Source organism: Vigna umbellata, chromosome 7, assembly GCF_029865625.1.
Source record: "Vigna umbellata cultivar VRB3 chromosome 7, Vumbellata_1.0, whole genome shotgun sequence".
NCBI lineage: Eukaryota > Viridiplantae > Streptophyta > Magnoliopsida > Fabales > Fabaceae > Vigna > Vigna umbellata.
Genome location: NC_142171.1, coordinates 27,241,250 through 27,257,574, shown reverse-complemented (window position 1 = coordinate 27,257,574; position 16,325 = coordinate 27,241,250). Strand labels below are relative to the sequence as shown.

Here is a 16,325-nt window from a genome sequence, read left to right as displayed (position 1 = left end):
TCTCGAATTCTTCCTCGTTAATCACTCGAAACGAACACGAATATCTCGCAAATGTCGCTCAGAATTTCTCTTGAACAGAGTTTTCCATTCAAGCAAACACACTGTTGGAGAGTTACTCCTTCCACCACTCAATTCCTCTCTACACTTTAAATTTTTTCTTATTATAAAAATGTCCTAAATTAAAATTTTTTAATTTTTACCATTTAATTTTATTTACCTTTTCTTAAAACCCTAATTCTACAGCCCTCATCCCCTCACTTTCTTTCTTCTTTTCTTCTTCACACATACAGCCCCCATCTCTTCACTTTCTCTCTTCCTCTCTTCTTCATACACACAGAGTCTTCACCCCTTTCTTTTGTCTCTTCGTTTATTCTTTCCTTGCATATTTTTGTGGTTAAAGCTTCCTTTTTTTTGTTCTTTTTATATACGTGCTCTGTAAATAGATGTATGTGGTGTGTTGTGTAAGAGAAAGAAGAGAAACGTGAAGGTTTGAACGAATGTGAGAAATCTGTTCAACTTGAGATTCGTCCGTCCGGATGTTGAGATCCGTTGAAAGCTGAATTGATTTCCCACATCGTTCAAGCTTTCGTGTTTCAACATTTTTAATTTTTTTGTTTTGTTTTTAGTTTATTATTTTTTTGTAGATTTTAATTTTTGAACATTATAAATGTTTATTTGTGTGAATTTTACATAATTTAATAATTTTTGTAATATTTTTTATATATAAAAAAATTGTTAAAAAATAAAATAAATAGTTGAAAGAGAAAAATGAAGAGATGAAGGCTAAAAAAAGAGTTTTTAAAAAGTGAGGAGGTGGAAAATACGTTGATCAATACATCTTGATTTACATCAACACTCATAAGAAAAAACACGAGAAAAAACTTTTACCAATGGGAATGGAGAAATGCATTGAGCAACTTGTGGTGGTGGCCCTCCCTTAACATGTGAGTTACTGGGCCTATCGGATTGATGGGCCTTTGGACCCATAAGTCCAATTCTTATCTGGATTGGATTAGGCTGGTAGGCAGCAGTTACAAGTTTGATTTTAAATAATCTTATCCCTGTCAATAAAAGTTCAGATGCTTGATTTTTAATTTGAACGGGCGGTTAGAAAATTGAATTTGAATTAATACTCTCGAACTCAGGAAAAATAAATATGTTTTAATTAATAGTATAAAAACATGCGCACATCAAGCCTATCTTATCTTATACGCTGATAAAAGATAACAAATAATATTATTATTAAATATATATTATTAAATTCATAAAAAATATTATTTCTTAAAAAAATATTACAAAATAAATAATTTTACAATTTTAATATAGGTCTTATTCTACTAAAATAAATAGATTAGTTAAATCTAAAAATATATTCATACAAAAAAATTAATAAAAAAATTATATTAATAAAATAAATAGTCCTATATAATTAATTTTATAGCATTCAATTAGAATTCATCCAATAATAGAGAATATTTAACTCAAAAAAACATATAAAATGCTATTACATATATTTAGATATAACTTACAATAAATAAATAAATAAATAAATATATATATATATATATATATATATATATATATATATATATATATATATATATATATGCGTGAGTTATCTCACTTAGAACGATGAGTTAGAAATTATGGCGTTTATCTTGAAAATCTTGATACTAATTTTTGAAATATAGGAAAACATTAGAGAGAGGAGGGGAGGGATGATATGCTCTCGTTGATGCTATCTTCATGTTTCCTGTGAAATATTGCTTATTTCCTTATCTGTCATTTTTAACAATTTCAATTTCAAACTTTATATTGTTATGGCTTTACTCTTTTGGAGATTCTCTTTTATTCTTTAACCTAGAAAGTCTTTTTCTTCCTCGTGATTGGTTGAAAAACATTTGTTACTATTCATATCTTCAATTCGAGAGAATTTCCCTTTATATCTTTTCAATCAAATCTTTAATCAAAATATCTCCAAATAATATTGATCCTTGTTGTGCAATCTTCTTAATTTGATAATTTCTTAATTGATTTGATAATCAATTTCAACATTCAAATTTCTTTGATAGATTTAGACTTGATCTTCATATCACCTTGTGATTTGTTAATTCTCTTTCTCACATTTAACTTCACTTGGTTTAGTCTTGCCTTTACTTAACTCGACTAGTCATTTTTCCATTGGTCATTTAATGGAAGTACTCGTCTAATAAGAATTTTCAAAATTCATCTTCATGAGTTGCTTTTGACCCGTCTAATAATCATGTAGTACCATGTTGTGTTTGCATTGACTTATGTAATGCTTTACTTTGATTGGTCTATTGCTGATAGAAGTCTAAAGCCTTACTATATTATGTTGACTCATTTGGACAACACTTTTTTCTATTGAGTTCAATTGAGTCTGCACTGTTTGAGTCGTTTAGTCGCCCAGCGAGCTCCCCTTGCTTGCCTAGCCTCTCTACATAATTCTACAACACCAAAATCTGTAGAATTTGCACCCCTAAACCCCATGACTTATGCTAAACACTTTTACCAACTTCTAACACTCCTAGATTGAATTCTAAACTAAAATGGACCTAACCAAATGTGTATAAACCAACTTAAACTAGTTTCCAACATGTTCTACAACAAGATTCCACCTTAAAACAACTAAAATCTCACTTTATAAACTTTAAATCAATTCTACCTATTTTAACTCATAAATAAGCAACTTAGGGGTCTGAACAAGTCACAATTAACTGAAAGACAGACCTCAATCACTCCAAATTGCCTCAAGACATCTAAGTTAAAATCTCATTACTCAAGACCTTCAATTTGCACTTAAAAACCATCTAAAACACCACAGATGGAATACCACTCTATTCTAGCTTACATATCTACTAACTCACAACTCAAACAAGATCCAATTGACCAGAAGATATACCCTTAAGTTTAGTTTTCCCTCTTTAACCACTTCTTCAAAATCTCACCTCTTAAACCTCCATTTTAGACCAAAAAGACATGTTACTCCACCTAATCTTTCCTTCTCAATAATTTAGCAACATTTAACACCACCAACATTCAATACCATAGAAAATTCATAACCAAAGCAAGTCTAAGCATCATCATCACATTCCATAGATATCATTCACAACATCAAGCATCCAAAAACTAGTTAGAATCATTCCATTACAATTTATACTAAAATTGATGTCCCTCTTTCAACCAAAACACATAATTTACTGCTACTCATAAATCATACATATCAAAGCAAATAAAGGTCAGTAGGTTTCCTTACCTTAAGAGAGAACTATCACAGCTCTAAACAACTCACCAACCTTGCTTCTAGCTCTAGGAATCCTAAGAACACTTACAGAACATAGAAATGTGATGAAAGAGAGTTCTTAGAACCTCTGATCAACAATGAACTAAGAAAAGAGCCATAAGACACATACGATAAGGAATCACCATGCATGATCTCAACTTAAGAACGAAAGAAAAAAATAGTCAAAACTTACTTGTTCTAGAATAGAAACTGATCAGTATATAATGGAGATTGCACTACAGTGATCTCCTGGACAGTTCTTGATCGTCAAACAAATGATCGAGGAGTTAGAATTTGTAGAGAGAAGGAAAAGGGAACTCAGAGAAAGAGTTATAAATAGATGGCGACTGCTTTAGATAATGAGACGAGTTTAAGAAATTTTATTTATATTATTGAATTATTTTAAAATTAAAATACTCGGTCTCATTATTTTAAAACACATATAAATTCTACTGTATGTTTTATATGTTCTTATCGAGATATATCATAATAATATTCTTAAAATATATTTAACTTCCATAAATTTAAATTATATAAAAAGTGTAATTTTATCTTCAAATAAAATACTAAAGATTGATAAAAAAAAATTATCATGATCCTCAATACTTTATAATGTATAAATTTCTTTTACATCTTTTTTCTTCTGTACCTATTAATTAATTATTTTATTTTATTATTTTTATTAAAATTATTTTTTAAAATAAAGTTAAAGTACTAAAATATATTTTTGTATTTTTTTCCTTCCAAACATATTCAAGTAAATCTAAAGTAAATATTTCATTTTTCATATCATTTATATATTTGGTATTTTTCATTTTTATCTTTTAAAGATTATTTAAGTTAAAACTTTCAGTACCTAAATATTGCTACGTACGAAAATATCCTATAAAAAGATTTAAACCATACCAAATTTGCTAATCAATTTATTTTTAAACCTACAAATAACTATAAAGGTTTCCTAATCGTTTCTGTAGATCTGTAAAACCAGGTTAACAAATCTTAATTTGGGTTTAAAGTAAACTGAAAACACCTTATATATCCAACAAAAGACGATAGGTTTAATGTCTCCCTAAGTCCCTATTTTTGTTCAGAATTTGAAATAGGTTCCTTTATTTTTTGGCGTGTCAATTAGGTCCTTATTTTTGTTAATTTGATGCAAATAAATCCTTTCCGTCAATTTCATCAAACGACGTTAATGAATGTGTGACGTGGCCTGAGGACAGTATTGACACGTGTAAGGCCACGTCACACATTCATTAACGCCGTTTGATGAAATTGACGGAAAAGATTTATTTGCATTAAATTAACAAAAATAAGGACCTAATTCAGACGCCAAAAAATAAAGGGACCTATTTCAAATTCTGAACAAAAATAGGAACTTAAGGAGACATTAAACCAAAGACGATATTCAACCTGGATTTAAAATTTAGTATCACCTAATATACCACCATTGAGCCATCTACAATGTATAAAACTCGCAATTACCTTCACATAAACAATAATTATCTTGCTTTAAAATTCAAATAATCATACATCTTCAGCTTAGACCAAATAATCACCATGATTACCCTGTTTCCTCTTTCTTGTATGGTATGTAAATTTTATTCTTAATGTTCCATTACTTCATTCTTTCATTTCAATCATATTTGATTTACGTGTTTTCACCACATTTGTTTAAATTATCTATAAAATTATCAAGTTAATAACCCTCTAAACATATTTTCATGACTAGTCTTAATTGTTTATATGCAGATTAATACGAAGACTATATCTAAAGTAGCAATCATTTTATTATCAATAATGGTTTTGCTCCCGAGTTTCACATACTCAATTGTTTTAGAGTCTGATAAAAATTATATTCAGTCAGGTACTTTTTTATCTGAAAAGATTGAAGTGGGACCAGAAAAAGTTGTAGTGAAAACATTATTTGATATTGATTTTCCGAAGTGGGGGTCAAGAGTTTTGATGTTGAAGTAGTTGATGAAGATGGTAATTCTGTACCTTTATATGAAACTTACCTTCACCATTGGTTTGCTGTAAAATATATTGAAAATATTAGCATGTTGGACTACATTAAACAATCCCACGACCTTCGCAATGGTATCGAATACAAAAGAAATGATGGTGCATGCCAAGGTTTTTTGCTTCCACATTATTGGGGCTTGGGAGCACAGTCACGAGGAACATCCTCAAATCTTCCCGATCCTTTTGCAGTTGAATTAGGTAATCCTGCAAAAACAAAGCATTGGTTTAAAGAGAGCTATTTAGCATCATAGTTATTGATACACGTGGCACACATGATAGAAAATGTTGTTCAGAGTGTAGATGTAAGCTTTTAAATATCCCAAAGGACTTTTATAATGTCACAATGGGCATTGATGGTCAATTATTGTCTAAAAATTATAAAGGAGGACTCTTTTGTTGTCAAGATAACTTACAATGCAAATTAAAAAATGACTTCCATGACCTAACGAGAAATCTTTCACTGAGATATAAAATAAGGTGGGTTGATTGGGATGAACACCAGGTACCTCTTAAGTTCTATATACTTGATTCAACTGATCGTGTAAGATCAAATGGTTCAACACTAATTCATGATTGTCAGGTATGATTCATTCAATATATACTATACTTTACAAATGATAAACAAACTTTTGAAACTCACTTATATTCCAAACAATAATATTATGTTGTGAATTACTTTTTTCTTGGGTAAGTGAGTATTATAAATTTCTCAATTTGTTATAGGCAGAGTATACAATCCCAAGAAATCATAAGAGTGACTCTCCTCATGTTAAGAAAGCAAGCATCCCAATGACAAAAAGTTATCTTATATATGGCACTGCACATATGCATACAGGTGTTATCAATGCTACTTTATATGGACAGGTAATATTTGATATTTTTTTCTTCATCATCTATATCATGTAGATAAACTTACAATTAAAGTTAATGTGCTTCATACATTCATTAGTAATAAAATTTGTTGATAAAATTTTGTATCTTTGTAAACTAACAATTTTAATGCATATTTTCAAAATTTATCTTTTTCCTTAATTTAGGATGGAAGAGTTTTATGCACTTCAAATCCAAAATACGGAACAGAAAAAGAAGCCGGAAATGAAAATGGTTACCTAGTAGGAATGTCAAGTTGTTATCCAAAACCTGGTTCTATCCATATTAATGATGGTGAAGTTTTAACACTAGAATCTATATACGAAAACAAGTTTCGTACGGGAGCTATGAGACATTTCTACATTTACTTGGCAGAACAAATACCTAAAAACATTTGAAAATTTGATGTGAAATTATATATTTAGTTTCATGTAATAATTTATTTAATTGATGGTATAATTGTAACATATAAATGGTGATCCTAACTTATCACTGTCTATAATATCGTTGTTTTACTTTTAATCCACATGATGGTGTTAGTTTTTCTAGGTGTCTTGTTGATGCGGAATTTGGTATATATAATCGTCTATCTTAATCTTTTGTATGTTAACAATACAAAAAAAATGAATCTACCAATTTAAATTGTGATTTAAAAGATATTATGAATATGGAGGTAATTTGAATTTAAGAAAAATTAAAGAAAATGTGAGAACTAAATTTCAAAATTGTTAAAAAATAATAACAATTATTATTATTGTGTTATGGTATCAGAACTCTTCTGAGCTTGATATTGTAACTCTGGTTTTCTTTTACCCTATTCTCTTTCTCTTGGATGTTTCTTTGTTTATGGTTCTGGCATTTTTATGGCAAAAGAAAGCTTCATACACATCTACCTTTGCCTTCACCTTAGCAAGAAGCCACTACTTTGGTTTTGCTGGTTCTTGATGATATGAACTATCATTCTTGGAGTCGCTCAATGTTGACAACTTTTAACGAAAAAAAAATTGAATTCGTGCTTGACAATGTCCGTCCATCTGAAAAGGACAACACAATATAAAAATTGTGTATAATGTCACACGTACAATGTCTCATAACAGTATAACCAATGTAAAAAATGACCGATGACAGTTTTGTAAATAAAATAGCCTTATAGACGTCAGCTCCTACCTCCATCGACGTCTTAATGCATATAGACGTCGGCTCCCCCAAGATTAAATTTTGTTTGCACCAATTAAATTTCGTTTGTACTGATTAACTTTAGGTTATGATGTAGTTTTGTGTGCAAGTTGACGGATCTCTGAGCCTGCTATGCCTGCATAAGGAAGTTCAACCCACTTCATATTTTCCCTTTTTGTTTTTCCTTCTTTTATATCCCTTTTACCATATATGTATAAATTATACAGAGTATATTTTTCTCTTCATCTCAAATATTTTATTAAATAGTGTTTCTCTCTTCGTCTTGCTGCTTGGTTCTTGTCACTAGTCTTTCTCTCTTTTACCTTGTTTTTTGTTCTTATCATCATGATTTCCACTGTCAATTTTGTGAACATGATACTGTAAATTGTATTTGTTATTGAGTTAATAACATTTCTTTTGTCATTAATTTGGAAAATATAAAAGAAAATAGAGAATTAGTTAAATGGATGAAAATATAAAAGCAAAAGAAGTCAAAGTTGGTATATAATAATGTTTGTGTGATCTTTCGTGGCACCTAACGTTGTCTCTATCAAGTGCGCACTTGGTGGGAATGGATGTAGTGCATTAGAAATCACGTGTGTTCGCTTTCGCTGCTAGTAACAACACGATCCCACGGTTCAGATTAGTGTTTTGAATCAAATTACTGAAAATATGATTTCTTTTCATTTGGATAAAGTTTATTAAAATTAAAAAACATAAAAAGGTTAAATTAATTTATAGAAATTATTTCATCAACTTTTAAAAATTATGATTCAACTTACGAAGATGGTTAAGAACTTAAGGAGAGTTTGAAATCTCACATTTAAGTAAAAATAAATAAAATAATAAATATATCTAAAAGTCCATACAATATGTATAAATAAATAAAATGATAAATATATAGAAAAATTCATAAATATTTTGTTTTTTAATTGAAAATATATCATAATCACATATATAAACTTTTTATCTAGTGTTTTTCTAAAACATGCATAACAAAATGCTTTTAAATATACTTCTTTTATAATTTTATTTAAAAAAAAACTTCTAGTAATTTTTCATTTAAATATTATCTATGTAACATCTTTATTTTCACGTTTGTTATTAATCATATTTAAATTTAATAATTAAATATTTCATATAAAATAAATTTAAGTTTTAAAAAATATTTAAATAAAAATATACTTTTTTTAATTTAAAGAATTTGTATTATATAAATAATTGGCTCTTATAAAAAAATAATTTATAATTGTAACATTTGGATATTTATAATATAAATAATATTTTATATATAATTGTAATAGTTTGACTATACTTAATAGAAATAATTTTCATATTTTAATATAAAAGTTAGGTCTTCATATATTTTGCTTCGTTTTTAGGATGAAATTTATAATCAGAGTTCTTAATACATAATATTTCATTTTGAACATCAAGATTATTATTTAGAGATATATGGTTACAGAAAAAAAATTCATATTTTAAACTAACGTTAACAATTTCCTATTTAGAGTTACTTTAGTAACAATGCGATTATAAATTCATTAACAGTTGGATTAAGCTCAAACTTTTACACTATGTGCTGAGAAATATAATTTTTTTTATTTGGAGCAAAGAACAACTCTTCTCTCAATTATCATAAATTGTCAAATATAAAATACTATTACAATATTTAAATAGTGAATGATGATTTTACTATTAAATGTCGTGTATAGGAAAAAAATTGAAATAATAATTTAATAATAATATAGTTTTTCTGTACAATGTCAAAGAGGATTTTGGCAGTTGCATCCATTAATCTTTCTTCCAGACTCTTTTCTATTTTCTTTTTCTTTCTCTGTTGATTAAGATTTTAAATTAGTTTGAAAAAATTATTTTTATTATTTTTATTTTTATTTTATCAGTGAAGTGTTTATAAATTTATTTGTATTTATCTATTATTATTATTTTATTAATGAGGTGTTGATAAACACATTTTTATTTATTTATTGTTATTATTTTTGTTTTATTTGTAAAGTCTTTATAACTTCAATTTTATTTATTTATTATTATTATTATTTTATTAGTGTATGTTTATAATTTTATTTTTATATATTTATTATAATTTTTTTCATTTTATTATAAACTCATTTTTATTTATCTATTATTATCATTTTAGTAAGTGATATGTTTATAATTTTATTTATTGTTATTATTTTCATTTATCTAGTGAGATACTCATAACTTTATTTTCATTTATTTATATTTATATTTATTTTATTTAAGTAAAGTGTTATTAACTTCATTCTTATTTATTTCTCTATTATCAAAATTAATTTTATTCAGTAAAGTGTTAATAACATCGTTCCATCTTATTTTTATATGTGTGTGAACACAAAATGAACTTTGTTCATCATAAAATAAATTAAGAGAAGAACTAGTACGATGGTTGAAAAAGTAGGGAACCCTCAAAATCAATGCAAGGCTTATAAGCCTACTCCCTACAGTCGCCCTTCACAAAAATAGGATGCAACAACACCGTGTGCTAGGATCATGATGATAATTTTAACTTGAAAAGAAAAATTTTAGTTTTGGTTTTAATAATCAAAAGAACATAGTTTAGAAGTCCTAAACCGGTTAAATAAAAGATAGTAACTACTTTGAAATTATTATATTGATATATGTTTGATGGATTGTATAAATATGATTATGTTTATGGAGAAGTGACAATATTATAAAGTGTAGTGTATAGGGTGTTTTGGTATAAAGTCATTCTGACTCTACTAAATTCTCATACTTATATAAAGAATGAGGTTTAAACGATAAAAGTTAAAGGAGGTTTCTAGTCTGCGGAATCATAATGAAATAATATTATGTTTTAAAAGATAAAAGATGGTTTTTAGTAATAAGAATGGTGATTTTGGAATAAGAAAAAAAATATTGTTGTTGATACTAAATTTATTATATTAAAAAATAATAATAAATGTAAGACTATATAACCATAATAAAAATGAGTTGAATGATTAATATCTAATTTTAACTTGATTAATATGATACAAAATATTTATTTGTTTATATATTCAACAATTTCTCCTCGTTAATGGAAAAACATTTGTATTTAAAAAAATATTTAAAATTTTTGAAAAACTTTGAATATGTAATATATAAATTTACAGTAATAATGACATGATTTGATTCTTTACAGAATGAATATTATAAAAGTGTAATAATAGCAATAAAAGAACAAACAAGTCTCTTATAAAAGTTATTAAAAAGCAAGGAAATATATAGTTAGATAAAAAGAAAAAGAAAAAAGGTGATGTGATTACATCAGACGTTTATGGTTTGTTGAGTGCGTGAAAGCGCGTTATGGAGCGTTGCAGGCAATTCAGATATTCATATCGTTCGGTCCAAACACTGTGTTGACCACGTCACTAGGATGTTTATCCACGCCTCTTCTCTCTTCCTATATAAACCCATTGGTTGTGTTGAAGAAAACTCACAACTTCATCTTTTTCATTTCATTCACTTCAATGGATCCACGTGCAACTTACAGCTGCAGAAACTGCCAAACTCCCATTGCTTATCGTGCTGAACTTCTTTCCAAAAGCTATATGGTAATATTGTTCATCAAACTCAGTTTTTTATCTTTTACTTTTTGCTTCAATCAACTCTTCATCACTTTGTTTCTGTCTTTGGATGCAGATGATTGTTTGTAGATGAAAAAAACACCAAAACTATTCATTTTCTCTTTCTTTTATCCTTTCCCAAAACCAGAGTAGTTCTGTTTTTCTTTCTCGTCTTTTCCTCATCTTTCTGCATACCAATTAGTCTCTTTCACAAAAATTCAACTTAGATTTCAGATAAAAATACAAGAGATTTTTCACTTTTGTAACTATTGACTGAATTCTATACTTAAAAAGAATCAAACTTTTATGGTTATGGAGGACAACAACCCTACATGTATGTATGCTTAATCTTTTGTTCATAACATCCTTGAAATAAAGTTACGACTTTTACACTCAGGGTGGCTCTTTTAATCAATAGGGTAGCAAAGGTTACCTTCAAAAGGAAAAAGAAATAAACTTTTTTTATAAACTTACTTCTTTTGTAATAAAAACAGGAAATGTCTGTGGAGACTACAGTGCTACTCCACACCCAGAGAGAAAAGAAGCAAAATAAAGATGAAAGTAGATTTCTTACATGTAATATAATCCGACAATAAGATTATTTACACAAGAATGAATTTACTTCGTTTATTTTCCTGAAAGCTTATGAAGAAATCTGATAATGTTTGAATGGTTGAAAAGTTTAACCTAAGTATTTGGCGATATTTAAAAATTGAATAGCTAGTGGTTCATCCCTTTGGGTATTCAGGCAAAAACAGGGCGAGCATTTCTGTTCTCTCATGCAAGGAACATTGTGTTTGGGCAAAAGCAAGAGAGAAATATGATAACTGGTGTGTACACCATTGCTGGCATCTTCTGCAGCAACTGTGGTGAAGAATTAGGTTGGAAATACCTTCAAGCTTCTGAGGCAAGACAGAAGTTCAAGGAAGGCAAATTTATAATTGAACGTTCAAAGATTTCCAAAGAATACTAGCTTCTATGCTTAATGCTACTTCTTTGGATAAATTCTTAAGCAAACACTTAATGAGATATGTTTAATACTGTTTTTAGAATCCTGTAAGAAATTAAAATAAACAGAAAGTGATTTCGAGTGAAAATAGTTTATGTGAGTTTCATGAAAAGCAGATTTCTCTTTCATATGTGAAGAGAAGAAACATTATCTTCATAATAAGAGATGAAAAACTACTTTATCCTTTGCATGTTATCTGTTGCATGTTATCTGCAATTAGTGTAGATGTTGGGATGAAATAACACTTTAGAAATCAATCTGATCTTCTCTCATACGTAATTTAGTAGGGTTATATGATAATTGGTTAAATTAATTTAAATTAAAAGAGGTAAGAATAATTTAAGAGTAAATTAGTAAATTTAAAAAGAATTATTTTACTTTTTTTTCTTTAAAATCAAACATTTTTATCTGTTTGATTTCACTTTCAAACAAAAGGTGTACTCTATTTTTTTCCTCTTTTTTAACGAAACAGAGGATAAATTTCTCACTAGAATTAATTATGAAAAACTTTTAAGAGACTTTCCACTAAAATCTTAATGACTGAAAATAAGACTTAGCTAGCATAACTTAATGTTGCATTCATTAACATTTGTGTAATTTTAGATGTTTAAATAAAATAAAATAAATTTATTTGTATTTAATATTAATTTATACATGTATTAAAATTATTTTTTTTAAATTAAACATTTAAAAGAATTAACTTATCATACGTTAATTTTAATTTATGTGAGAAACTTTATTATATTTATTTAGTCTATAGTGTTTATCAAACAATTGATCAGCCATAACTTGGATGTTCCATTCATTGTTTTTAAACATCCACATGTGGAGACATTAATTATGATATTTGACTTGTGATTCTATTAAAATAAAACCTCAAAATCTAATTATTTTTCTTGCGTTGCATTTGGTAAAGACAATTATTCACAGGTGCGGGATTATTGCGCTTAAATAATTAAGATATGTTCCATTGACATAAAATATTTTTGAAAATATGTAATAGAATTTTTTTCTAAAAGTTTAAGTTTAAAAATGTTAAAGAACCTTTCATTAGAATTTCAATCATTTACCAAATCAAATAATGATTAAGAAAAATGGTGTTTTCATAGTTTTAAAACTTTTTTCTTGATTATAAAAATTTAAATTGATAAAAACAATTTTGTGTCAAGTTAAAACAACACCATTTGGAAATGTTATTTTTGAGTTAAAAAGTGTAACAAAAAAATAGCATTCTACTATCAAAAGAATTATCACATATTCAATATAGATAACAGTTAAGTTAAAGAAACATATAAACTATGAAAATTTATAGATTCAACTATATTAACATAATATTATATTTACAAGATACATACTATTAAGAGTTACATTACACCAAAATTAAAAGTGTAATAGAGTTTTACAAAAATCAATATACATTGAAACTAAACTTCCTACTCTATACTTCATCACAACTCTCATTTTGCATTGGATAATCTAGAACATCTTCAGCTGCTCACATCTTAATCATTGCAAACAAGAAGAAACATACGCAAAAACAAACAAAAAGGAACAAAAAACAATCATATTTTACCTTTATAGAAGTAAGAATATAATACAGATAAATCAATCAATCCTAGGATATACAATCATTTCTAGACTTGACCATTCGGATACAAGTATTGATGTTGAACTCTTGGGGAACCCACCCCGTGTATAGTGAAACAACCTACCTACATCAAATTACTAAGCACCAAGGTTAATAAGTCAAACATTTATGACCAAGAAACAATCACTAGACTAAAGACCTTCAACTACTCTCCACGACATGACTTACCCTTCTCTACTTAAGATTGGAGTGTCAAAATCATCCCCATTTTAGAGCTCCTACATCAATACATTACACATCACCATAGAATCTATCCAATAGATTTATGGAATTACGTCAAACACAAATATCATGCACATTCCTTATCACGAACGCATCATCATTACTAGATCATAATTGAATAAACACCATATCATGCATGAATAAATACCATACCTACTCACATTTAGATCTCAGCCCATGAAACATCATTAATATAATAATACAAATGCATAGAATCCGAAGTGACCTAATTTAAACAGACACAAAAACATGCAATGGGTTAGGAGCAAGGGGCACTCAATGCACGTCTGTGGCACTTAATGCAAGTTTTCATGCAACCATGTTTGCCCAGCAAGCCCCACCTCTCGCCCAAAGAGGAAAGGTTCCAGACCTGCAAAGAAGAAATAACGCTCAACGCACGAAGTACCGCTCAGCACCACACAGCACAGGAGCTCTCTGACTTTTTAGCACTCAATGCCCTAAGGCCTAAAGGCTCTCTAACTTTGCAGCGCTCAGTGCAACACATGGCTGCTTAGCGCCGCTCAACGCCAAAAAGCTTTATAAGGTTCTAAAGTTTTTTGGTTGTCTCTCAAGTAAGGGAATCTAATTGTCTTGTTTTAATGTTATAGATGTTTTGAAAACTTTAATTTACATGTTTGGTTTAATTGAAATTGGTTGAATAGATGATGTTGGTTGTTTTAAATGTTGCTTTATTGAATTGGTTGAGTTGAGTTGAATTGGGAAAATGAAAATTTGGTCAATTAAGCCAATTAATATGTGTCTTAACATTAAAAAATGTTTTTGACCCAAGTTCAAAGAAGGGAATACCAGTTTAATCAATTGAATAAGTTTTATTTTCATAAATCACTAAGTTTTCACTTACTTATATCTAATATAGTGTTGAACGGGAGCAACTTAACTTTGAGTGTCAGTTCATTGTGCAAGTTTGAGAGCATTTCAGCTTTACCCTGGTAGGCGCCAATCTTATATTGTTGAGTACGGGAAAATGTGAATGCTTTGGCGCTGAGCGGTAACAGAGCACCGTTGAACGCCATTGTCTACTATAGGTTTAGAACAATTTTATTTCTAGATCATTGAGCGGTAGATGGACGAAGCTGAGAATGATGTTTTGCAAGAAGAATGACGCTAAGCTCTAAGACTATCATTGTGTGTTACCTTTTGCGAAAGGTTTGGTGTTGAGTGCCAAGACTGTTGTTGAGCATCATCGTTTGCAAAAGGTTGGGCGTTGAGCATCATCCTTTGCAAAAGGTCAAGCGTTGAGCGCCACCTTTAAGCACTATAGTGCATATGTTGCAATTTCCTTATGCTTTGACTTGTTTGAGATAGATTCACCATGGTTTATATGTATATTGGAGATGTATTATGATGATTGTATAGAGTGACAATATGGTTGTGGTAAATGTTGTGGAAGGAATTTCAATGAGAAGTTTCTTGTGGCGATTTCAGTAGTTTATATATGGATATATGGATTTCGTATTGGGAATTATCCTATCACTCTAATGATCATCCAATCTCAAGTAAAGAAGGGTGAGATATATGGTGAAAGAGCAAAATGTCCTAGTCTAGGGGCTTTACCTTAGTCAAAGATGTTAATGAGTTAACCTTATATGTGGTAAAGTGAAACTCATTGGCAATGACTCTGTAAAGTAGTAAAGGTTACCACAAGTGTATAACTCGCTAGAGCCTGATATCAATACATGTATCCGAATAATCGAGTCTAATATGAATAATTATATGTCTTATGATTGTTGATATGCATGTTTTTGTGTTAATATCTTTATACATGTTGTATGATTGTTCTTTTTGGTACATTAATTTATATTTTCTTCTATGTTTTTTATTTGTTTGTTCTTTTTGTCTGCAATGATCACCTTAATGGTGTAAGCAGATGAAGATGTCTCAGTTGATCCAATGTAGGGTAAGGGTGATACAGTAACATAGTTTAAGATAAAATCTTGTCTTGTATAATCTTTTTCTTTTAACAAACTCTAGTTTTTGTTAGTGTGTATATATAACTCTCTATACTTAATACATGTTTTTATGGATGATTATAATATAGTTGTTATATGATTGTTTCTTATGGGAGTTGATTATCACGTGTATAATGTTTTTGTTTACTATTAAATAAGATCTACAATAATAATTATATAATTTTTTAATATTATTTTTATAAATATATATATATATATATATATATATATATATATATATATATTAAATTGTATTTTTTATTTTTAATTAATTATTTATAAAAATAATAAATATATTTTTTATTGTAATAAAAATACAAATACACATTTTCATAATAATAAAGACAAAATAAATATAAATATTTTTTTAAGAATTTAACCAAAATTTAATAATTTATTAAATACTTAATTTAAAAGAAATTGTTATTGGGTACTCAAAATTAAAATTAAACAAATATTTTAAGCTTGAAATGCATTTAAACCATTTAATAAA

The 16,325-nt window shown here is 28.1% G+C and overlaps 1 protein-coding gene and 1 pseudogene across 1 annotated transcript; both read left to right on the top strand.

The window, feature by feature from the left end:
• Window positions 1-4,864: 4,864 nt before the first annotated feature.
• Window positions 4,865-6,597, top strand: LOC124842559 (uncharacterized; annotated as a pseudogene).
• Window positions 6,598-10,825: 4,228 nt separating this feature from the next.
• On the top strand, window positions 10,826-12,182 carry LOC124845020 (protein yippee-like At4g27745). Its single transcript, XM_047322040.2, has 2 exons — window positions 10,826-10,971; window positions 11,732-12,182. Exons 1-2 carry the CDS (start codon window positions 10,888-10,890, stop codon window positions 11,954-11,956), a joined length of 309 nt encoding a protein of 102 aa, XP_047177996.1. The 5' UTR covers window positions 10,826-10,887; the 3' UTR covers window positions 11,957-12,182.
• Window positions 12,183-16,325: the final 4,143 nt, after the last annotated feature.

What these genes read in the sequence shown, in the direction of transcription:
- LOC124845020 (XM_047322040.2), top strand. Translation starts at nt 10,888, where the DNA reads ATGGATCCACGTGCAACTTACAGCTGCAGAAACTGCCAAACTCCCATT. An exon ending in TTCTTTCCAAAAGCTATATG is followed by an intron (nt 10,972 to 11,731) that starts GTAATATTGTTC and finishes TTGGGTATTCAG; the next exon opens with GCAAAAACAGGGCGAGCATT.